Source organism: Jaculus jaculus, chromosome 10, assembly GCF_020740685.1.
Source record: "Jaculus jaculus isolate mJacJac1 chromosome 10, mJacJac1.mat.Y.cur, whole genome shotgun sequence".
NCBI classification, from domain to species: Eukaryota; Metazoa; Chordata; class Mammalia; order Rodentia; family Dipodidae; genus Jaculus; species Jaculus jaculus.
Window position 1 is genome coordinate 74,892,872 of NC_059111.1, and position 26,382 is coordinate 74,919,253.

At 34.3% G+C, this 26,382-nt stretch overlaps 1 protein-coding gene across 15 annotated transcripts in view; it reads left to right on the plus strand.

The window, feature by feature from the left end:
• Positions 1–26,382, plus strand: part of Foxp2 (forkhead box P2) — a 567,416-nt gene that overhangs the window by 440,648 nt on the left and 100,386 nt on the right. For 11 of the 15 annotated variants that reach the window (XM_045160021.1, XM_045160025.1, XM_045160029.1 and 8 more), the window contains one exon: positions 3,242–3,316. The exons of the other annotated variants lie outside the window; for them this stretch is intronic. In XM_045160021.1, the coding sequence (XP_045015956.1) occupies positions 3,242–3,316 (75 nt within the window). The remainder of the gene's footprint in view (positions 1–3,241; positions 3,317–26,382) is intronic. 15 annotated transcript variants of the gene reach the window in all.

Here is a 26,382-nt window from a genome sequence, read left to right on the forward strand (position 1 = left end):
GACTGGTCAGAAGCTTATTAGTATCTCTTGCCAACATTCTGTCTCATCTGTTGTCTAAAGCATTCAGCATGTGTGAAAAGAACTTGGGTGGGTTTTTCAAAGCATGGTTTCTTTAGCCAAACTATTGGCAAGATATGATGGCTGCCTCATGGCTGTGCAAAGTCTATTTTTACACATTTTTGACTCTAGGAATTATTCATTGAGAGTAACTCAAAAGTGTTTGTCTTTCAAATGGGTTTTCTTCTGTTACTGTTTCACATTCAACTAAAATTCCATTGCCTGTCATAGACTGTCTCTCGTGTTTTGCTCTTTAGCACTGTGTTTTTAGTGCTTGTTCCACACTTGATGATATAATGGTTACGTTTTGAGAATTTGCATGCAAAGTAACAAAGGCAAGAAAATTTCACTAGGAACCCACAGCAAGGACAGCTTTGTCTCTTGTTCCTAAGGTGGATTAATGACTGTTCGGCTGTATTTCTCTCCATAGTAATAGAAATGACTTGGCATAAGTGTTTTGGTTAGCCAACATTCTTGGTTAAAAAATATAAGGCCAGGGCTGGAGAGGTGCCTCAGAAGTTAAAGGCCTTTTCTTGTAAAGCCTGAAAACACAGGTTTGATTTCCCCAGTACCCATGTAAAACAAGATGCACAAAATGGCATATGCATCTGGAGTTTATTTGTAGTGCAAGAGGCCCTGGCACACTCCTCCAGATTCTCTCTCTCTCTCCTCTCTCTATTTCTTTTCTCTCAAGTAATAAATAAAAATTTTAAAAATATAAGTCCAGGGAATTGGACAGGAATATGACATTTTTAATGTTTGGTCATGTTAAACTTCTTGCTATAAAATAAAATAAATTACAATGAAAAAAGTAAAATAAGTCAATCCTGCTATGGATTATAGGGAATCACTTAAGGCAAGTATCCTTTGAACCAATCACAACATAACATTATCTCTTTTTCTGTGATTCAGGAAGTTCATCAGAATCTTGCTTTAATGGGATGGTTGCCTCCATGTTTATTAGTTAAAATCACATTTGGGAAATATTTGAGGGAAGTATTGAAGATGGGAATTTTGTGTTATTTTTAAATTTAATGAAATTATGTTTCTGGGTCATTTGGTCTAAAAATAGGAAACAATCTCCTCAGGCTACTTCCTGTCCAGACTTCTAAAACTAAGAATCCTAGTCAAAACCTTACTGGGGAATCTCTCTGAATCCTGGCCACCCATATTTCCATGTATCTTACACATTGTGTCACAGTCTGTCATGTGGTCCTCAAGGCCCCAGCTTTCCTTCTGGCTTTATCTTTTCCTTGAACTGATGTGACAAATCATCACCATCTCCATAGGTATATATGTTTTCTACTTCTGAAGCATAAATTATATTTTATTTAATTTGCATTGCTCTTGAAAGAATTTGAGGTGAGAGAGCTTATTTACAGAGCTTAATTTCCACTGTGAAATGCAGTTGCATGGCCACTTTGGAGTGTGTGTGACACTTCCTGGTTTCATGTTGATGAATGTCTGCCTTAGGATTTTGTTTCTGGTGTTGGTCTGATTCATCACTATTGTTTGGAGTTAACATCTCATTTTTAAGGATGCTTCTGACCTTGCTAAATAGCAGTCCAAAATTTGTGTGGCTTGTTTTGATTTTAACCAAAGTTACAGCTGCCTAGCTGTAAAGCAGTCAGTTTCTCTTATTATGACTAGTTCTTCAACTTGTACTGTTTTAAATTGCCTGCAATTAGCATATTTCAACCTTATTTTTAGGTTTAAATTGCAGTGTGAGAGTGTACTCTCCTCTTAGCTAATTAGTGCTATCAAGGAACAGTAGGTTACCTCATTAGTACCATGTGCATTTAATTAAAGAAGAGAAAATTGGAGTTAACCTCATAGTTAATATTTTCACAGAGTGCTACAATGCCAACACCTTCAATTGGAGTCACACCCCTGTGTATCTAATTATGCACTGGTGCCAAATAAGGTTAGCAAGGGGACTACAAGGCTGTTGACAAAATAATTTAGATGAAAACGTGTTTGTTGGATTCTGACAGTAAAATATAACTTGAACATCCCCTTGCCACCAGTCCTCATCTGCCAGTATCAGGTGATGTACTTCTTCATAAGAAAGAGAAGAAAAGGGAGTTTTGGAAGCCATTTTTTTTGTCTGTCTAAACTAATGTTGCTCTTACCTTGAAAAAAATGACATATAGTCATATAAAGCATATACAATCCATTTCTTAAACAGAGCCCCTGAACTTCAGAGATATATTTGAAAAGAATTATTTATAAGATGTAATATTTACATGTATCAAACCACTACAAATACTCCCTGACACCCTTACCACATCCTTCCTTGCTTTTCTTCTTTCCTGGCATCGTTATAATTTCCCTTGTGTATCTTATGAATGGGGATCATCCTTTCATATCAGACATGAAGTCCAAGGATGTGTTGTCACATGGTCTGTTCAAATGCAGTGTAATCCTTTTGCCCTTCAGACAAAATCTTTGAAATGTCTGGTGCTACTTAGGTAAAAAATGACATTCCTTGTCATTTATCAATAAATAATCACTTTGCTCTTACAGATGAAAATGCAAACTATACTTTCAAGTATATAGAAGAGTTTTCAATGCAAATGGAGAAATTCAACAGGTCTTAGCAGATATTATGATGTGAGCTCCACAGTCTTAGACATATTTTAATGGTGCTAACAATATAGAAATGCAGAAGCATGGCAGTTTAGCTGAAGAAATTATAGCTGCTGTTCTCATATTTCATGGCTAAGCAGGATTTATTTTCATTGTTATTGGTTACAATCGACTAAAAGTCACAGGTTAGCTTTTTCTAAGTTACATGGAGATAATTATGGATAAATAACATCTCATATCTAAAATCATAGTGGCATTTAAATCTATGGTAATATTTATGATTAGTGGCCATAATTCCAGTTAAGGCGATGAAAGATTACTAAGGCAGGATCCTGACAGAAATAATCAGTGGATTTTTAAATTTTTGGTCATTGGTTAATCCATTGTTTCAAATATACAACTTCATATTAGCCAATTTATTCTTATTTAACCTATGAAACCTCAACTATGACACAAGGATTGAATAACTTTTTATATGTTGACCTACCAATACAATAATAAAAATAATTTGAAAATTCATAATGCAAAATATTTGCATGAGCCCTCAGAATAGAAGAGAAAAAAGCCAACTCCTGATTCTCTTTGTTTAATCTAGGAATTGTTTCCAGAAGCAAAATTATGTGTCTGTGGCCACTCTTCTGGTGATGGGCATCCTCACAACTCATTTGCAGTAAGTTCCACTGGGGATTAGAACTGCAGCTGCTCAGCACAAGGCCATGGAACAGCCTACTACATAAACTGTCTGAAGTTCTCCATAGCCAGGCCTTCTATGGACCAAACCCCATTAAATAGACTGCCTGCCATTCTCAATAGCCAATCCCCTCCATTGATCCTACCCCAATAAACAGACTAGTTCTCCAGAGCCATTACCTTCCATGGGTCCAGATCATCCAGAGATGAGTAATGATAACAACCAGATGCAATTAGATGTTTACTGTTACCTCTCCTTTTCTCACGTCAATTATGTTTCTTCAAATATATAGTTCATGATGCCTTTGAGCTGATGACATTGAAGTTCACCTTAATTATGTAAAGTTAGCTAGTGGCAAAATATATTCTTCCTGAAACTGTAGGCACAATTTGATGAAAGAGTGCTGGTGTACACAAAATAAATGGTTCAAGATGATTGACTGAAAAAATACTGAAAGGGAAAGTTGTTCCCTATCTTCCAAGTTACTATATAAATGTGTGTGTGTGTGTAAGTAAGATTAAGAGAAAAGCTTAGGTCATTTTTCATCCAAACCAAATACCAGTTACTTTGAAAATGAGTGGTCATCCAGAAGTCTGTGTTCCAAACTTGATAAATAGAGCCACATTACGTTCCAATGTCACAGAGATACTACCTGTATTCTTCAGAGATCTCTAAATATGTAAAGTGACATGTGGTACAGAATTCTTACCCATTTCCTTGTGAAGTGATGAGCATATTTAGACTAAATTAGGGTACCCCTAAATTTATTTTCAAAATAAAAATAAAATTTATTTTTGCTACCCTGTTATATAATATTTCTTAATTATAGATTTTAGAAAACAACAAAGTGAAAATTCAGAAACAATTACGTAATGTACTTCTTCAATGAAGAAAAAATAACATGCATATAAAAATTAATTTAAGAAAACATAGTCAAATGAATTTGAAGTGCTTTTGTGCCGCAAAAAAACAAACTCTACTTTGCAAACACTACACACACTATGGGAACAGCAGGCATATACTACATCTATAGGCAGCCTGTTTTAGAGGATTAGAAATACAGTTTTCACTGGAGGATTTGTAGTCATCCACAATGATCTAGTGTAGGGCTCTACTCATTTTAATCCTAAGTGTTTGGCCCTCTTGTGCTTTATAATAACATTTGGGGAAAAAAAAAATCAGCCATGAAGATAACACCTGAGAGTATCCTCCATGCACACATAAATGTGCACACATATGCACAGGCACCTGTACCAACATTTGCATCCACATGCCTACAAATATGCTTATACACAAGCACAACACCCATATACACAAAAGAGTCACTATATATGTTTTTATAGCATTGGCTTTTTAGAGAGAAATAACTTTTTAAATTTAAATATGCACAGTAGGAGAGTAAGAGAGCTTCATCATCAAAGATCACTTTCCAGTGTTTATATTTCATGTTCTATTTCTCTTTGCAGTTGATGTCTAATTTTAAATATCTTTACATATTTTAATTCTCTTTCATAATTTTACTAGTAAGATAGATAGATACTTTTTTTCCTTTCGACATATATTCTTACCTATGTAATGCCTTACTATGCACTCTACATTTCCCTCTTTGCTTCAAGAAACCCACCTCACCACTAAAGACAAACACCTCCTCAGGGTGAAAGGGTGGAAAATGATATTCCAACCAAATGGGAATAAGAAACAAGCAGATGTAGCTATACTAATATTGCAAAAATAGACTTCAAACCAAAAATAATTTTAACTAAGACAAGGAAAGCCACTTCCTACTTATCAAGGGAATGATCCATCAAGAGGATATCACAATCATAAATCTTTATGCACCAAACACATGGGCACCACAATTCATAAAACAAAGCCTACTTGACAATAAAATAGAAATAACCACCAATTCCATCATAGTTGGAGACTTCAATACACTACCATCAGCAATAGATAGATACAAACAGAAACTCAACAGGGAAGTAAGAGAGCTCAACAAAACCATAGAACATTTAGATCTAACAGACATCTATAGAACATTCCACCCCAAATCTATAGACTACACAGTCTTCTCAGCAGCTCATGGAACCTTCTTTAAAATAGATCATATACTGGGTCACAAAGCCTGCCTCCAAATATTTAGGAAGATTAACATAATTCCCTGCATGATATCAGATCACAATGCTATATTGCTAGAAATTAACAACAAAAGACCCACCAAGAATCCCATTGGCTCCTGGAAACTGAGCAACATACATTTAAACAATAAATTGGTAGGGGAAGAAATTGAAATTTCTAGAAATGAATGACAATGAGAACTCATCATACCAAAACTTATGGGACACAATGAAGGAGGACCTCAGGTGAAAATTAATAGCACTAAATGCCTCTATAACAAAGGCAGAGAGATGCCAAATCAATAACCTGACCACCCACCTAAAGGAACTGGAAAAGCAAGGAGAATCCAACCCCCCAAAAACTCCAGATGGAAAGAAATAATTAAGATCAGAGTAAATTAATGACTTGGAAACTAAGAATACATTTCCTTCTTTGAGTTCTCTACAAGGTAGTAACCCATGTTCACTGTCCTCTTATACCCTGTTGATACCTCATCAGCATCAATTACCTCATTAATATATAGCTACACATAATCATATTGTAAGTCTTGCCTACACATTTTTATACCTAAATAAGTTAAATAAATACTGTTTTACATTGAAATGTGCCTGTTAGCTCTGTCTGCTGAGACAGGAGTGTTGAATAGATTTTCTATTTTACCATGTTTTTTGAGTGAGTTTTAGTGATGAATATTATGGTTCTGATATTCTAGTTCTTTAGCAAGAAATAAAACTTAAGATACTAAAAGAGTTCAAGCACATTTCAGCTGATGTTGTTAATGTCTTAAATATATAATAACACCATATTCATGTTTAGGGCTACTATTACAAATATTCTAGATGCTTCCACTAAAATGGAATAACTATTTCTCCCTTTAAAGGTTTAGCTGACATTTGTATGTTATTTCTTGATTAATCTTTTTCTTTCCTAGTATAATTCAAGATATTAGCAATTATCTGTACACACTTCATTTAGCTGGAGAATGTAGGTTTCTGAGCTCAATTCATTCTAGAAAACTCTCCTGAGAAATTGCCTCTAATTTCTATTTTATTTTTGCAATATTTGAGATTATCATCAATTTTTTTGATATTGGTTATAAGATAGACCAATAGTGAACATTTTAAGTGAAATCTCCTCTTTGAAATTTATACTGAGTAACTGAAAGTCCTTGATGTTTCACTGAAGCATTGTACTGATGAAAATTAGGGTTTGGTAAAAGAACTAGTAATTAATTTATGTTTTTGTTATTGTTAACATATTTTTATCAAATAAATTGATATACATACTAGAATATGGATGTAGCAATAATGTGAACTAAAGGTACTGATTAGAATACACTGTATTTTCACCTTTCACATTTTAAATTTATCTGGAATGAGCTACAGATGATGTGGAGACCCTTTTTAAGAATATATGAATTCATTTTGAAAGTAAGGCTGGATACACTCAATGTTTGTGATATTAACAAATTTAGTTATACTTATACTTTATTTGTGATATTAGAAATTTACACCAGGGTATTTCACATGCTAAGCTACAACACTTACACTGGACTACATCCCTAGATAATTAATATATGTTTGAATTGTACTTTATTAATAAAGATGCTAATTTAGTTCATGTTAAGTTCTAACAACTCACTCCATAATTTCCATACATTTCTAAATGTCAAATAACTGTATATTCTCTGTTTTATTTGTATTACTATCCCTTATTTCTATACAATCTTATTTTATAATAATAATAAAATATATAGAAAGTCATGTAAGTATATTGATCTTCACCTATTGTACACACACAAATATACATTCATATATAAATGAAGAATTACACAAAAGAATGTGCATGAATTTATTAAAGTTTTTTTTACATTTGTAATTTTCATTACATAAATGTCTTATTTAGTATGCCCATGAATAACATTATGGAATCAGATTATCTTATTACTGACAGTCCATTTAGCAATATATTTACTTCAAAACTATGTAACTGGATTTCTCATAATTTCAGTATATATGATTGTCATTTTAAGTAACACATTACAAGATGGATATTTAAATTTAAGCCTGAAACTATACTTTGTACTATAAATGTAATTGACGCATTCAATTACTAGAGTTCACAAAGTATTGACATTAGAATTTGGTAGTATTATAATCATGTAATGTATCATAACTTTTAAGAGGAAATGCCAATGCTCTGCTTTCAATTAATAATACTTTTTATACAGACAATAAATTTTGTGTACAAATAAAATAAAGAATATTCATTTAAACATTAAGGATTTTAAGAAGAACTTTGTTCACATATAACATCAAGGAAGTTTGAAAGTACTTCCACAGCCATGCCCCTGGGCTCCTTTCCCTGAAGTCATGTTCTCCATCTGACCAGACCTCCTTCTGTTCTAACTTAAGAAACATGCTGTGGGATACATTGCAATCTTTGCAGAAAAGAAAATTCTCCTTCAAATCCAGAGTGCTGCTTATTGTAATGTTCTCCATATTCAATGGGTATTTATGATTTTAAGAGTAGCACTATAATAATTTTACTTTAGAATTTTAGTACAAAATATTTAGATGGGTAAAAACTAATCCTATGTATAATGATAGTAGTAAAATTTCATCACAAGTGGTTACAGTGTAAGGGGTGGTATGAAGCAAATACTTTACATGTAAGTTCCCATTATATTAAGCATAAATACAAATTTGCACATGGTTGTGCAAATATGTAAGGAGAAAGCATTAACAGATACAGTTCATCAAAATTGGATAAGTACTCTTAAAGTTTTATGAATTCTATATTTCTAAAGCGTATGTAAATGTGTTTGCAGAGTAGATACAGATATATTATATAATGAAAATAAGGAAATAAGTCTGAATGACAAATGTACTGTTATTTTATCCATAAATCCTCACTATTGTAAGTAGCACATTTCTTATATGTTCTTTTATACATGCTGGGAAACAGGCATTATCTTTGAACACAGCTATGTTTGGAGAGTTGTAGTATACTATTGCATTGGAACAGTGCCTAACATGCATTTCTCATTCTGTATGAACTTATTATGTGAAATTTGTAGCTAAACAGATTCATATAAGTCATCTAACTCAGCTCCTTTTTTCTTTTACCATTTTTTAAACAAAGCTACGGAATCAAAATGATTTCCCTTAGTATTTCCTCATTAATCTCCAGGCTTATGGGGGAGGAGGATTACTGATGCTCTAACAGATCCTTAAAATATAGTTCGTATATGTTAATTTTAGTAGGCTCTATATTCAATTTTAACTCTATATATGAGCCTTATAAAGAACTAAGTTATTCGAACACTGCTAAACACATTTAACTAAGGAAGGGTTTTGAAAACCAGATTTCATGATCAATTTAGAAACTACCAAATATTACTTGGTAATTATTTATTTTGGAAAGCAGCTATTATACTACCAATGCATAATTACTTTTGGTGAAAACACTTCAAAGATCCTAACCAGGTCTATGAGAAGGCTTTATTTATAGGGTAAGGTTTTAGAAAATAAAAAATAAAGGAGCTTCATTGTTTACCTCAGCAATGTTTTAGAATGGATGAATTGCTGATTACTTATGTTCTTTCATTAGAACTTCAGTTGGTTCAGGGTGAGCATGGAGGAAAGAACTTATTTTAAGGATGTAAAAGGAATTCCAGTTCATTTTCTAATGTGGAAGAGGATGAGGCTACTATTAATTCTAAAATTTATTTTCTAATATACACAATAATAAGCCTAGTTCTTACCAGGTCTTAACCCTTTACAATTATGTTGTCTTCATTTAGACTACATATTCAGGAAAGCTCAGTTGTGTTATAGGGAAAATCAAATCCTGAGAACTTCCCAGAGTTTTTAGGTTTTATTTCATTATCTAATCACATAAATGTTGTGTATTATCCATTGAAGGTATGCTATTAGTATGTCTTTCATGCTATTCTATCATGGAATACCAATAAAACAAAATCAGACATTACATCTAATAATTATGTATGAAACACTTAATATAGAAAGTTTAGGTTGGATGCTTGAACCTAACAAAATGCCAATCATAATATTTACTATATAATATTTGAGATGTCTTCCAAAGAAATGCACTAGCATGATCTTTGAACACACAGGGCCAAAATCTGAATTTTTGAATGCCTTTTTTAATGGACCTTAAAACTTCACTAAAATTTTTCAACAGCGAAGTGGTTACAACATAGTCAGATGATCCGATTTATGATATGCTTAGTGAGGGTGATTTGAAAAAAATCAAAACTGTTGAGGAATCTATTATACCCTGACAATGAATTTGTAAAAAGAACAAAACAAATATTCAGTAATGATAATTTACACCTGAAGAAGAAAAAAGGTAAGAAAGTAGCATATAAATAAGGAAGAATATAATGACTTGATTTCCAAAGATCCTTTGACAATTAGAAAAATAATTGAGATTTGTAGAATTTTTTACCTTGTTATTTGTATCTGGCTGATTGTGGACCTGTTGAGATGTAGCACTCTAAAAGAAGAGGAGGTATTATGGTTGGTAATAGGAAGTGAGAAGTAATGATAAGCTTTGTTTAAAAGGGTGACATTGATGTTCATGAAGGCAGTGTTGAGTTGGAGATGATGCATTTTTGGCATATAGGAGATTAATGTCACATAACACTGAAAGAGAATATGATAAGACAGATGGCAGATGGGCAAAGGATATAAGAAGCAGTAATGAATATGAAATCTAAGTTTGACTCAGTGGTCCATGCCTGCATTCCCAGCTCTCTTGTGAGAATAAGGTAGGAGGATTGCTAAGGATTCCATGTTAGTCATGACTACATAGAAAGAACCTGGTCTTTGTTTATTTATTTTTTTATTTTAAAGAAAAAACAGTAAAGAAGAAGGGAAAGAAGGAAATGAGGAAAGGAAAGGAAAGAAGGCGGGAAAGGAGGGGAAAATAGGATTCATGCAAGAAAGATAAAGAAGAAAAATAGAAAATCTACTAAAGTACCAGAAACCAGCAACCAGTGGTCCAAAGACAATGAAAGATATACAAATACATTTTCCCTGATAGATAGGGTTGCCAATAGTCCAATAGCTTTTGATTTTGTAGCACTAAATCTTTTTCTGTATCTTTCAATGCCATTTTTTGGTTCACAGCCAAATTAAAATAACTAAAATGAAAGCATGTCTTCCTGCATACATTAACATAGCCAACACTTGTACCATAATGGTATTATTTTTGCCATTGATGACCATCTTGACCCTCATTATCATCCAGAGTCCATGAGCTTACATCAGCCTTCACTCCTGATGCTGTTCATTATGTGACTTTGGAAAAAAGGTGTCATCATGTGTACCCACCATTAAAATATCAGAGTGCACTTTTACTACACTAACAATTATCTGTGCAACATCTTTTTTAAAAAAAATTCTTTTTTATTAATTAGTTTTGTATTCAGCAAATACAGTCAGCTTGGTACAATTATTAGGCTCATCTGTGAATTAACCCCTCTCCTTTGCCCCTCTTTGTTGAGGTATATAGGTAATGAATTGTGGAGTTACCCCATAGTTATGGGTAGGATAAATGTCTCTGCATATCATGACCCAACATGTGGCTCTGACATGCTTTCCACCCCCTCTTCTGCAAAATTTCCCTGAGCCATGTTGGGTTCACTTTTGGTCTGCTTCAGTGATGAGTGGGTCTCTGGATCTCTGATTTGGTAGGAGTTGACTTTTCTCTGTGTTGATCTCCTTCACCCTTGTATTGGTACCTGGTTCACTAAGAAAACATCACCCTTGCTTGTTTTCCATTTTTTTCTTAGTTTCAGCAGGGGCCTTTTGCAGTATGATGGGGTGGCTATCTCCTTAGGAGCTACATCTATCTGAAAAAGAGAAGCAGATTCTCAAACGGAGAGTAAGTTAGCACCAGGACAAATGAGATAACCCTTACTTTTTTATGGAGAATGTAATAGGTGTAGGCCCTCTTTTAGCCCAAGATTGATAGTAGCTTGATAATGGAGAGCAGGCTTATGTTTGGATATGGTTCTGACTTGTTTCCCAGCTCCAGCTATGGGTCCTGTACCACTGAGGGGATCAGTTAGCCCAATCAAGAGCAGTTGGTTCCCCACCATGGCTGTGTGCCACTATTGCACTTGTGTGGGCATCACAACAGGTTATTTGCTGCTAAGTAGGTTAGACCATGAGTTGCTTGGACAGATATTAGTCATTTTCCCCCAGTCACCCATGTAGTACCTTCTGGCACTAGATATGCTGATTGTCTGGGGACTGACTCTCTTCCAGCTTCCAGCTATGCCATTCCATTTTAAGTGTCAACTGCATATGGTATCTTCAGCAGTAGGCTCTTACCACTAACCTTTGGTGGGTCATCAAGTACTCTGACAGAAATCTGTTTTTCTTTTAGAAAACCTTGTAGTTCTCTCTGATCAAAAGTTCATTGTGAATGATAGCTGCATGCTGGTACTGGGAGTTACAGATCAGTGCCCAATAAGAAAAGGAAGGAAAAGATAACTAATATAAAAGAGTTAGAGAGAGGAGAGAGAGAGAGAGAGAGAGAGAGGGAGGGAAGCTGTAGAAGATTAAGGTCAGTCTTCATCATACCCTCTGCAGTGATATATGTACACAATGGAATTCTATACAGCAGTAAGAAAAAAATGACACAATGAAATTTGATGAAAAATGGTTGAACCTAGAACAGATCATTCTCAGTGAACTTACCCAATCACAGAAAAAATATCGCCACATAGCCTCACTCATCTACAGTACCGAACCTGAATCTACCCAGGATGCCTTACATACCCAGCAAGCATCTCGTGGACTAGACAATAGGATGGGTGGGGAGGGAGAAGAGGGCAGTGGAGGGGGTAGGAGACATAAATCTAGACCCAAATGGTAATGGTACCATAAAATTCTGCATCCTAAAAGACAGACCAAATGGCTAAACCTTCACCCAGCCCATAGAGGGAACATCTGAGCCACCAGACACTGTGCTCCATCTTTATCTTTCCCTTTTTTCTAATCCTTGATGACCACACCAGAAGAAATTTAAACTGCTATGGATGCTTAGTTAGTGCTACCAGGAAGACTATGGAATGAGACAGTAAAGAAGCAAGTTTGGAAAGTGTCTTTTCCATAGAACATGTTCTGCTGCAGCTGTAACGTGCATGGTAACTGAAATTGTATGTGTAGAAATGAAAGTACCTTATGCTGGTCTTGGAAAAGAATTCTTATGAAGGAAAGAATTTAGGATGATGTCTTGAGCTCAAAGCAGGATTGAAGAAAGTCTAGAGAGAAGGTATAACCATAAAAATAAAAAAAAAAGATTAAAATGCAAAAGGTAAAAGGATAAAGGGTTGATATAAGATGAGGGGGTGAAGGAGTGGTCTCAGTGAGTATGCAGATGCACATATGGTGATAATCCTTTTTGAGGAGGAATAGAATGCCACGCACATCCACATTGGGCAAACATGTATTGATGAGCAGATGCATCACCTCATTACTAGCTCAGTCTATATGTACCCATAAGTACTCCTGTATCATTCTCCCCAGTGGCACAACATCTGATTTTTAACTTCCATCAGCTTTTAGGAATTCCTAACTGTGATAGGCTGTGTGAAAGAGGGGTATGATGGAATTATAGTTGTTAAAATGCACCAGAGGTGACAGTTTTGCTCTCACCATATGTGTTATACTTGGTGATATTATTAGCCTAAAGAATAACTAACTCATTAGAGTTAAAACTTAGCAACCAGTTTCTCATGGAAGCCTCTAATAGCACAGTCAATGTGAATGTGCTTTCCTTTCTCTCCCACATACAGTGCCAATGGATTCGTATAAATCTAAAGAGCATGAATTGCTTTATGAAACATTTAGACACATCGAGATTTTGAACTTTTTAAGTAATTGGTTTATTTTTGATAATTAATAAAGGTTTTCACTTTCTATCAAATCTTTTTAAATGAAAATGGAACTTGTAATAGGAGTAAAATGAATGCAGAAATATTATGATAGACTCTCCTCACTTGTATTGTCAGTTTTAAATTGTAAGAGCAACCCAAGAAACTACCCTCAGATAATTTTAACTTAAATCTGATTTACAATCTATCTGTACACAAACATAAGAACAGGTTACCAGCCTTAAACATAGGACCCTCTCTTCAGCCTATTCATAAATTTGGAACGAATGTGTTAGAAAAAAAAGTGAGTGACAAAAGGCAAAAATAGGGACCGTTTTAGAGACCACATAAAATAAAACTTTTCTTTGTCCCACTTTCCTACCTGAACGTATATTACTTATGAGCCCCACAGGTAGATTTCTAGCTAACTCTATTCATGTTTTCTTTGCGTATAACCAGGTAATTACCAGCACCCAACCCTTGGGATACCTATTCTCAACCTTCTCTTTTGTAAACAGTCAATCTGTCACAGAGGATGACCTGAAAATATATTGACTATTTAGTTGATTACTGATAATAAATTACCCCTTTCAGAGAAATCATTGTCTTTTCATAACAGACATTTCTACATCAAAAGAAAAATGGACCTTAACAGAATTCTAGGAATTAGTGATTTATATTAGGTAGTATAAACTTTTCAAATATTTCTGTGACTTCTGATCCATTAGTTTCTTTATCACCATTATTGCAAATAATCCATTTTAACCTCTTAACTAGAATCTCTTTCCTCATTTCTTCCCATCTACAGTTCTTCCAAGCATATTTGTGGAAGCCTTCCTAACTAAATTTCTTTTGTTTTCCTTGTTACCTTGTTAGTAGGGTTTTAGTCAAAAGATTGAGAATGTCAGGATTTTTATTAGTTTTGGTAAAAGCTCACTTTTTGAGGAGTTCTCATCCATAAGAAGGTTCATTAAACCCATGGAAACAGTTTTTCTCTTAAAAAAAAGAAAAAAAAAACTCACCTGAAAATTAAGATAATCTATCCATTGATGCATTTCAGCCATTGATTGGGCCAAGATAAAAAGTCACATCTAATTATAAGGTCCTTTTTTCAGGTCCCACCATGTATGCCATTTCCTCTGGCTTTTTATAACCATTTTCTTTGTTACAAATGCAAATTTTTAGCCCTTTGATAATAATGTGGAAAAATTGTTTAGGGGTACATTGCTTCTCTAGCCTGTGTGAGGTCCTGAGTTCAATTCCACAAGACTACCAAAGGCAAATGAATAAATGTGATTGTTTCAAAGTCCCATGCTCCAAAAAAAAAAAAAAAAAAAGAAACCTGTAATATAGTATAGATATATTTGAATACTCTTCCTAAACATCTTGACTTTGACTTGACTTGACTTTGAGATATAACAACCTCTATCTACTACATGAGGAAATTTTCACCCCCAACCACTTCAAACAGGAATGCAAAAAGAATTTGAGGACTACTAGACAATGTTCCAATTCATGCTTTCAGCAATTTGATGATTTAAAAAAATTCTGACCCATAGTTCCTATATTTTTTCTTTCCAACTATATTTCCTTGTCTTTCTTGAATCAACATTTTGCTCTCATTAAAACACCTCTCTATTGCCCATTGAAACCCTTATTTGGCATCTCTGAGTCTTTGCTATTTTTCTAAACTCTCCCCTATCCTGCCATATGTCTTTTTAATTAATATTTTAAACCAACTCTCAAAAAATAAGCCAGTATTCACTCAGGACTAAATATGTCTACTCTTTCCACCTCTGTGTCTTGGCCCACTTCCACTTTACATAAAGGGGTAGAATTCATAGACTTCATCATGTCCTGGCTGGAGGCTTTCCTCTTCAACCAGTAGTCTGAGAGGAAGGAAAAGCCACTCCACAATTTCCCGTTTGCTTTGCTATAGTATGGTTACTTGGGCACAAGTCATCTCCTTTTCCATGTTATATAATGAAAAATATACTAAGCCTTTCTCGAAATGTCAAAATATTCTAAAAGATATTCTAAAAAGAAATCTTTGATTTTCCTTTTATGCATTTTATTAGTCATAATACTTTACCTAAATGTCTCTTTAAGGAACTGAATGGGAAGAAGAGAGTTTAGTGGAAGGGGGAGGTAGGACAAATTAATATATCAGAAAGGAATTATGTTCAAAATACATCATATACATGTAGAATGGTAGTCCAAAATGTGTTAAGGAGGGAAGAATACTTTTTCAGGAAAACACAATAGACACACACACATAAATTTATATATATATATGGAGAGAGAGAGATGTTGTTTGTTCCATGAAACATTTGAAGGTAGTTTTTGTCTGCTTGACCAAGAAAAGAATTTGAAATATATAAAGAACTTTGGAAATTATAAGACATAAAAAATGGATACAGCTTTCAGTAAATTTGTCAGTCTTTAACTGAGTGCTTTCCAAACTATAGTCATATCTGGACCACAGTTTTCTGAGTCTACCAGAAAGAAATAGATATTTGTCACTCTAGTAGTTAGTAGGTCATAAAACCTGTATTTCTGACAACTGCTACAGTTTTCTTGATTCAAGATTAGACAACAGGAAGCGTTTATTATAGAGGTTTTCTCATCAGCATATATTCTATGAGCTATTCCAAATCTACTGGAAATTTTCTAGAGATGTGGATTCTTGATCCCTGCCATGGACCTGCTAAATTAAAATATGCAGTTTGGCCATATCTAAAGTTAATTTATATTCTTGTAAAAGTTTAAGTAATCACTGCAAAGCACATTTGTTGCCTAATAAATCTTCTAATATGTTGCTTAAATGTATGGAGATATAAATGCATATATTAATTAGCTATAAGTTAGTGTATAAATTCATTAATACTTTACAAAATTATGTAGGATCTTTGTAGCTTGCTATAATATTTAATGTGATAAAGTTTCAGGAGCTGAGTTTACTGGTGCACATCTCTTAATTCCAGCACTTGGAAAGCTGAAGTAGCTCAATTGCCATGAGTTCAAGTCCAGCCTCAGGGTATAGAGTGAGTTCCAGGCAAGCATGGACAAGAGTGAGACCCTGTCTTGAACAAAAAATTGAACAACAGCAAAAAAAGTTATAAGGAACACATGATTATATGCTCTGTAAGAAGGCTTCCTTAACATGAAGTTATAAAAATAGTTTTGTATGACTTAAGTTCTGGTATGTCCTAGAAGTCGTTCAGTAGAGAACACATTATTTGGGAGATATAGGGAGGATAAAAAGATTTATTGCAAAGAAAGCTCTTGGAAGTAATTTTAGTGGTGTTTACTCTTCTACTAAGATTCTATTTATAAATACCTTATTATCATTTGTTAACTTAAATGACACTTTATAAGATTCTTGATAACTTTAGCTTGTACATTAAATATGCACATACATTTTAACAGTATTTGCATATTATAAGACATTTAATACTGACTTGTAATAGTGTTGCTGTTTAACTGTTTCTTTGGTTTTTTTTATCTTTTTTAAATAAATAAATTTCTTCCGGAAGCCACATTAACTTAAATGGTTTCTGTTTCTTAATTCTGAAATGGCAGTGCTTCAGTAATTGATTTTAATTTTAATTTTCACTAAGTTTTTTAGGATGCTTTCTCTCAAAGCAGTCATTTGAAATTATAAACATTCCAAGATCTCAAACATTCATTCATATTCATTCATTCATTCATATTATTGATTTCCTAATTAATGCTTAAATATATTTTAAGGGGCTTAGTGGCTAAGTACTTGCCTGTGAAGCCTAAGGACCCCAGTTTGAGGCTTGATTCCCCAGGACCCACGTTAGCCAGATGCACAAGGAGGTGCAAGCATCTGGAGTTCATTTGCAGTGGCTGGAGGCCCTGGCACACCCATTCTCTCTCTCTCTCTCTTTGCCTTTCTCTCAATGTCTGTCACTCTCAAATAAATAAATAATGAACAAAAATATTAAAAAATAAATATATTTTAATAACATACTGCTTACTATGAACTGTTTCTCTTATACCAACACAAAATATCTTATATCTACAATGCTGTGATAAAATGTATTTGAGATAGGTAAGAGCATCTTACTAGGAAAGTGCTACTACTCCTGGTATAAACAAAGCCCACTATTATTAATTAAATCTGCATTTAGTAGACACACCTCATCAACTTATTTTAAATATTTGGATATGGATTTTCTAAGTTTTGCCTTTAACACTTTGAATGAATCACATGCATGCATCATGCATACATGCAGGCAGTAATTTTTTAAATTGGAAAATCGGGCTGGAGAGATGGCTTAGCAGTTAAGCGTTTGCCTGTGAAGCCTAAGGACCCCAGTTCGAGGCTCGGTTCCCCAGGTCCCACGTTAGCCAGATGCACAAGGGGGCACACGCGTCTGGAGTTCGTTTGCAGAGGCTGGAAGCCCTGGCGCGCCCATTCTCTCTCTCTCCCTCTATCTGTCTTTCTCTCTGTGTCTGTCGCTCTCAAATAAATAAATAAATAAATTTAAATTGGAAAATTGTGAATAGTTCAGCTTAGGTTACATCTTCCTATTATCAGTATTGTCAAAAATATGTGAATAAAACACTTTCAGAAAAGGAAAACAATGAAATATTTCTCAAGTCTTTCCAAAAGAAGATAGAATTTTGTCACTTATTATGTGATAGTTTCTCAGAGTTCACATCAATTACCAATTGTTAAGTGTAAGGTAACTTAGTGATCATTTTCATGTTCTCATCTGCATTTAAAATTCCTGTAACATTTAAGTTCATTCAGATTTTATTTACCTAGTCTCAGCTGCATTATTGAATTAGATTTATGAAATACTTCCAAGAAATCAAATAAACACAGCACCAACTTTGATAGTTACATATTAAATGACCCAAATGATTCTTCTATCACAGCCCCAGTAAACACACACACACACACACACACACACACACACACACACACACACACACACTTTACAACGTGTTCCTTTGTAGCACTCTTGAAAATAAAAAAGTAGAATGCTCTGTGCCCTCAAGAAATATCCAGTGTGCATTCTCTTTTTCAGTACAGCTTTTGGGAGTTGAGAACATTGTTTTCCTTGCAGTAATAAGCAGGTGGTTGGCTGTTGCCTTAGACTGGTGTTTAGATAAACATCTGAGAATGTTATAGTCTGTTAGTTGTTGTATCACTTTACAGCCTGGAAGGGTTCTGAAGAAGTCCCTTACATGAGATAGTTAAGTTATCTGCATGTACCAAATTTTTAAAAAATAAACGGAATTCCAAAACCTAGGGCACTTATTCTGAAAACTAAGGATTTGGGCTGGAAAGACAGTTAAAGAACTATCCTAAAAACTAAGGATTATCTCTTGTTTTGAATTAATGCAGAAAATCAATGATATAATGCCTATGAAAGTGTCAGGTATTCAGCAAAACATTTCCATCTTGTTACTGACAGGTGTAATCTAAATATAAATCCCTATCCCAGAGACATATGTTCACAAAGAAAATATTTTTAAGTAATTGGAATTATCAAACCTCCAATAACTGAGATATATACATTTTAAAAATCAGGCATGAAAATGTGTACAATTAGAAGAATAAACCTATGGGATATTAAAGTCCACTTGATCAATTAGTTCTACATACATTCATTGAATATGTGTTAGGCACTTACCTAGAACCTAGAATGACAAAAAAATACCACAAAATTTCTACCGTCATGAAACTCAGATTTTATTCAAAGGAGAAAGCCTGGTAGAAAAAAAAAAAGAAATATATTTAGATAAGAGTTTGAGTTTTAGAGCAAAACAAGATAGGATAAAACAATATCTGTGAAGGAAAATGAAGACTGCTTTTGCATATAGATTGGTCAAGGAAGCCGAGAGTTGTTGGCAGAGACTACAGAGATGGAGAGCACACCAAGGGATCAAAGCACCAGAGCCACTACATGTTGTATTTACTATTATTTTAATTAAACATACATGAGGAATGATTTAAGTTTTGGTTGGTGTGTTAGTCAGCTTTCCATAGCTATGAAAGAACAATTGAAATGACCCACTCATGGCAGAATATTTTATTCTGGTTCACATTTTCAGAGATTTTAATTCACGGGCCCTGGTACATTGAGCCTGTGGTATCACAGTACATCATTATGCGGACCCTTGGCTGAGAAAGTTGCTCACCTCATGGGAGCGAGAAAGGAGGGGGTAGAGAGAGGAAAGGTGGGAAGGAGGGTGAGACACAGGCAAACTAGGGTCCTAATATCTCTAAATCACAATTCCAGTGACTTTACTTCCACTAAATTCTACCTCTTAAAATCCCCACCACTTTCTAAAAGTGCGAAAGACTGGTGACCATGCCTGTAAGATGCAAAACTTTAAAAAATGTTGAAGATCAAAATTATAGCACTACATAACATTCTTAAAATATTTTATAAAACAATTTTATCTATTTATTTGCAAGCAGAAAAAGAGCAAAAGACACACGAGAGAGAGAGAGAGAGAGAGAGAGAAGGGGCATACCAGGGCCTCCCCCTACAAACTAATTTCAGATGCATACACCACTTTGTACATCCAGCTTTACGTGGGTGCTAGGAAATCAAACTTGGTTTGTTAGGCTTTGAAGGCAGGTTCCTTGACCAGAGCCATCTCATCAGCCCAAGTGTTTTATTTTTTAATTCACCGTGGTAGCTTATTAATTATTTTGAGTGAAGCAAAGTACAAATGTAAATCTTCAGTTAAAGTAAATATATAAATAACCCAAATTAAAGGAATGTATAATCCTCAATTAATTGGACATTTATAAGGAATCCCTACATGTGTATTACATGAAGCATATATTTTTATATGAAACATATGTTTCCTGACTGAACAAAACATAGATAAAATATATGACTTTGTGAAAAGAAGAGGAATTTTTACTTTTACTGTTGTTTTCATGTGCTTGAATGATTTTCTTTAATTTTCAAATAATAGACTAAAATTTGATTTTTAATTTTTTTGTTCATTTATTATTTACTTATTTGAGAGCAAAAGGCATGTATGTATGTATGTATATGTGTGTGTGTATGTGTATATATATATATATATATATATATATATATATATATATATATATGCACACACATACACACACACACACATATACACACACACACATACATATATATATATATGGAGAGAGAGAGAGAATGGGCACACCAGGTCCTCCAGCCACTGCAAATGAACTCCAAATGCATGTGCCCCCGTGTACATCTGGCTAATATGGGTCTTGGGGAATTGAGCCTCAAACCGGGGTCCTTAAGCTTCACCAGCAAGTACTTAACCACTAAGCTATCTCTCCAGCCTGATTTTTAAAATATTTTATTTGTTTATTTGCAAGGAGTGAGAGAAAAGAGAGACAGAGAAAGATTGGCACAGTAAGGCCTCCAACAATTGCAAACAAACTCCAGATTCATGTGCCATTTTGCACATCCAGTTTTACCTGGATACTGGGGAATCACATTAAGGTTGTTTGGCTTTGCAGGCAAGCACCTGAACTGCTGAGCGGTATCTGCAGCCCCTATTTTTAATATAGACTTCTGTAAAAGATACTTGTGTAACAAAAGTAACAACTAGCACACAGCTTTTGCATTACAGAGACACTGGAATATTTTTCAAGGCACACAAAGGGTTCTTACAGCTTTCTCCGGCTTCCTTCATAATTCCTACATCTCATGCCACTTGTTTCATCCATGAGGTTGCATTTCCTTTTTACATGATGAATTTTCTTCAGCTATCTAGGTTTTGGTTGTTGGTTCAATAGAAGACTGTAGAGTAGGCCCATTAATAGGTGTCTTAACTGGGGTGAATATTTTGCATAGTTGCATAGGTTTCTCTTACCAGTAAGCTTCTCCCTTAAGTGGGAATATACACAGGCTTCATATAGTCCCATTAAAATGAAAAATATTATTCAAAAAAATTTTGCCTACAAGTATGACCATCGTAAAAATGGGAAACCATGATCTTGGTGAAATAATAGCAGGAAGAGCATTGCTGTTGTGACATACCTGATGGTATAAAAGTCTTGCATTGGGCACACATGATATTGACCACTACAGCACATACACCAAATGCCTAACTTAAGTATGTTTGTAAACGACTGTTTTGTAAGAATTTTTATATTTCCTATTACTCTTTATTGATCAGTCCAGTTGGCCCTTGGACACTTGTCTGAAATTCAGTATAAGATATTAACATATTCTGGGAGTTATTTGTATCTGTTGTTTTTTAAATCATATAGAAAATTTTGGGAAATTTGTGGCAGTCACATTTGTATTGGACTACCATGTAGTGAATTATATTCAGTTGTATGTTTAATGGAAGCTGCATAAGGGTTTTATAAAAGCTAGATGAGATCTTTGATTATGATTCTGCTTAGGCATCCACCTTGGACTGTACATGTGGGAAAGGTATTTTGTCTCTCCACATAGACCATACAATGTACAATGGAAGAAGCCTTCTCTCTTCCACAGTGATCATTGGCCCAGAATCTATGTACAGATTTACTCTTAGTTATGATATGGGGTTAGCTCATGTATTCTCTCCCAGCCTTTTATGCAGTCCTGTTCATGGAACATTTTGTGATATATGCTCTCCACCTACACCACCTGCAAGATAGCAATTGAGCACTTGAGATATGATGCATATGACTAAGCAACTTATAGTGCTTTGTTTAATTTTATTATTTAAACAAGTTTTAAAAGTTATATGCATCTAGTTGTGTATTGGACCATTGAAAAATAGGGATAACTGAAATACTATTCAACAGTTCTCAAATGTAAATAGAAGTTTATTTATATGGAAATACCATAATTAGAATCAGTTAAGCTAGGTGAGAAAATGGTTCTCTATATTTAAAATATACTTTTAAATTTCAAGGTACAATTAAATAAAATAACATCCCTAATAACGCATGGCATTAGTTTTTATTACAGATGTATATGTGTGTGTGATGTGCATGTATGTGTATATGTGTATTTGTATGTTAGTATACATGTGAAGGCAAGGAGTTAACATTGGGTGTCTTCCTTAATGCTTTCTACATCTTTTCATCTTTTTTTGAGACAGGATCTCTCATTTAACCAAGAACTTAATAATTCAGATCACCTAGCTAGTCAGTAAGCCCTAGGAATCCTTCTATCTCTACCACCCTATTGCAGATTACAGGCATAGGCCACCATGCTCAGCAGCTTTTTTTTTTTTTTTTTTTTTTTTTTTTTTTTGTGGCTGCTAGTGACCTCAGGTTCACATTTTCTGTGGCAAGCGCTTTAGCCACTGAGACATCTCCCCAGCATATTTTATGTTATCCTTGATGGAGAAATTATATAGAAATACTAACCTTATGTGATTCTAAAGTAATGCTGTACATATTATGCATTTTAGGCAATTTTTCTTTTCTTTATTGTTTGAGCTAATATTGACCTTATATAGGTCACTAAAGTAGTCTGCCATATTCCTAAAATTAATGTTAAATGAAATAGATGCATGCTGTAAGAAATGATTTCCCTCCAAAATAATACATTTTGTAAGAAAGATTTTTTTTTTTTTTTAAGCAGATACAAATGGCTGCTCTATATTTAAATCCCTCTGCCTCTCAGGAGAGACCATAACTGCCCGTCTACTGAACTGATCACATCCTATTTTCTTTACTGGTCTATTTTAATCCAAATCTGTAAATATTGCCTTCCTTCTTGATTAGCCTTTCTTCTCTACATTTACTTTCAAGTAATGGTAATAGTCTATAACTACTTTTAACCTGTCCCCTTAGACTATTAAGAATTCTACATTTAAGGATACATTGTTTTAGAACAATAGAAGTTACAATAATAAAATTATAAGTAACATATCTATGAAGATGAAAGAAATGTAGCATTCTATTATGTTAAAAATTGACATCTTTTGACATCAGTTTGATATTTCTGTGAATGTCCATTCACCTCAAGTGGTTTCTGCAAATAATGAGTTAGCTCTCATTTTTCATTATAATAAATTGAGGCACCAAGTTCATCTTTGTGGACTGAATAATAAAACATTTGAGAGTGGTATGAATTCTCCTTTGTTTTCATTGTCTTTAGTTTTGTTCACGTGGCCATAAATTTCTGTTTTACACCCAATTCCTTCAGTGCTGTATCAATAAATTCTGTGGGATTCAAAGTACTGGATATCCAGAATAAAAGAGAGACTGATTGAGATGGGAAGAATGGAGTTTCAAAGGGGAAAGTGGGGGGATGGTATAGTTTATAATCTTGGAAGTTGTTAATAAAAAAAAAAAAATGGAAAAAAAAAGTGGCTGGAGAAGGTTCCATTCCCAGGACCCATGTAGGCCAGATGCACAAGTTGGTGCATGCATCTGGAGTTCCTTTTCACTGGCTAGAGCTCAGGTGTGCCCATTCTCTCTCTCTCTTTCTCCAAACAAATAAAATAAAATAAATAAAAGTATTGGATGTCAAAAATAGAGTTAAATGATTTGCACTTGGGCTTTACTTACAGTGAAAATAAGTTCTTTATTAGCTGGGCATGAAGCTATATGTTTAGAAACAGAGAACTCTGGAAACTGAGGAAGGAGGATGAATTCAAGGCTAGTTTAGCTACATAGAAAAGCTGTGTTGCAGAGTATGGGGAAAGAAAAAAAAGAGAGAGCAAATATTTTAGAGTCGACTTTACACATTTAGGTTAAGCAATATCAAGCACTTTCATGATTTTTTTTTAAAATTTTTATTTATTTATTTATTTGAGAACAACAGACACAGAGAGAAAGACAGATAGAGGGAGAGAGAGAGAATGGGTGCACCAGGGCTTCCAACCTCTGCAAACGAACTCCAGATGCGTGCACCCCCTTGTGCATCTGGCTAACGTGGGACCTGGGGAACCGAGCCTCGAACCAGGGTCCTTAGGCTTCACAGGCAAGCGCTTAACCGCTAGGCCATCTCTCCAGCCCTCATGATTTTTTTATGTATATCTCTTTTAAAACTTCAGTTTTGAAAGAGTAAGAAGTACACAAAGCCAAAGAAAGAAAAAAGGAAAATGAAAAAAGAAAAAAAGATCTAGCAACTCATCACATCTTTTGAATATACTCAGAAAAACTCCCAATTATGTGTGTGTGTGTGTGTGTGTGTGTGTGTGTGTGTGTGTGTTTACTGAAAATGTGTGGGTACTATGTAAAGACCAGTCCTTGGAGCAATGATGAGAACTTAGTAATCCAGTTCTTATATGTTGAAGTACATTTTTTAGTAATAAAGAGCTTTGACATAATTCTTTATAATGAAATGTATAAAATATGAACTCTTTCTAAGAAAAAAAAATTCTAGTTCATCTGTTAAGTTTACCCTGTGGGGCTAATGGGATCTTCAGTTTAGGCAAATTATATCCATTGGGTTACCTATCCAACCATCACTCTCACCCACGATTTAATTAGGCTGTCAATCACAATCAGTGGCATTATGCATTAGAACAGATGCCTGATAGGTACTTTGTTTCAGCCAGGCTTAGCAAAAGGACAGCAGAATGAAGATACACTTGGACAGAGAGACACTGACTGCTTGACTTTGGTCTCATTTGGTCACATAAGCTCAGCATAAAACAAGTGAATAAGGTAAACTTTGCAAAAGCAGACAGTACCAAATAAGAGAGCTTCAATTTGGAGATATTTAAAACTCAAGTGATGGGGAGGAAAACACTGGTTCTAATGTTTCATGGATGCCTTCTGGACATGGAAGTACTTAATCCAAGGCTATATTCATAAGAAATGCATACCAAGTTGGAACACAATTCCAGTTAAAATTCCAAATAATGGTTTTATTAAGTTTCTAAATATCAGGAGGAAGAAATAAGTGTTCAATGTATATACCTGCATATAGTGTCTATATTAATTACATAAAAAATACTTTGGGGGGGGCAGGAGAGTTGGTTCACTGGTTAAGGTACTTGTCCATAAAGCCTAATAACTCAGATTCAATTTTCCAGTACCCATGTAAAGTCAGTTACACAAAGTGATCTGAATAATATAATACATGCATCCAGAGTTCATTTGCAGCTGCTGGAGGCCCTGGCATGCCCATTCTCTCTTCTGTTTTTCTTTTATCTCTGTCTGCTTGAAAATAAACCATATATATAAATATAAAGATATTTTCCCAGGGTTGTAGTTTACCTGAAAAAAAACTAGAAAGTCAAAAGCAAGAAATGGAAGATAGGGGATGGAGGCATGGCCCAACAAGCATGAAGATGTTAGTTCAATCTCAAGAACCCATATATAATAGAAGGTAGACAACCTTGGAAGGAACAACATTAGAGGTTGACCTCTGACCTCCACATGCATTCACATACATGCCCATGTGCTCAGGCATATGCACATACACACAAACAAGTGGAAGTTAGAGTAAGTAATTTATTTTGTAATTTTTATTAAAAACAGCATTCCAACCTTTAAGACTTTTTCATCTTTGCAAAGAAAAAATTCATATTATTTATAACATAATGAACTTAAATAATGAAGAAACACTCTTAAGAAAAAGACATTCTTACAGTACATCAAATTACATATATAATACCTGAACTAATTGGTTATTCCTGCTTAATAACTGAGAGAAGCAAAAATTCTATTCTGGTTTAATTTCTCTAGAGTAATTACTATACTCTTCTGCTACAGGTTTTACTATGTTAACTTCCTGTCTTATAATTAACCACAACATATCTATACTAATTTTTTCTATTTTTTAAAATATACCAACCATTTATTTACATAATCGGGAGCAGAAAACTATTAGCAACTCACCTGACAACAGCTCTAAGACTCCAGTAAAACACTATTAGTTTAGAACTTTGTACCTAACACTACTAAAGATTATATTATGTGGGATTGTAACATATTTTTTACTAGGTAGAGTCTCACTCTAGCCCAGGCTGACCTGGAATTTACTATATACTTTCAGGGTGGCCTCGAACTCATGGTGATCCTCCTAACTCTGCCTCCCGAGTGCTAGGA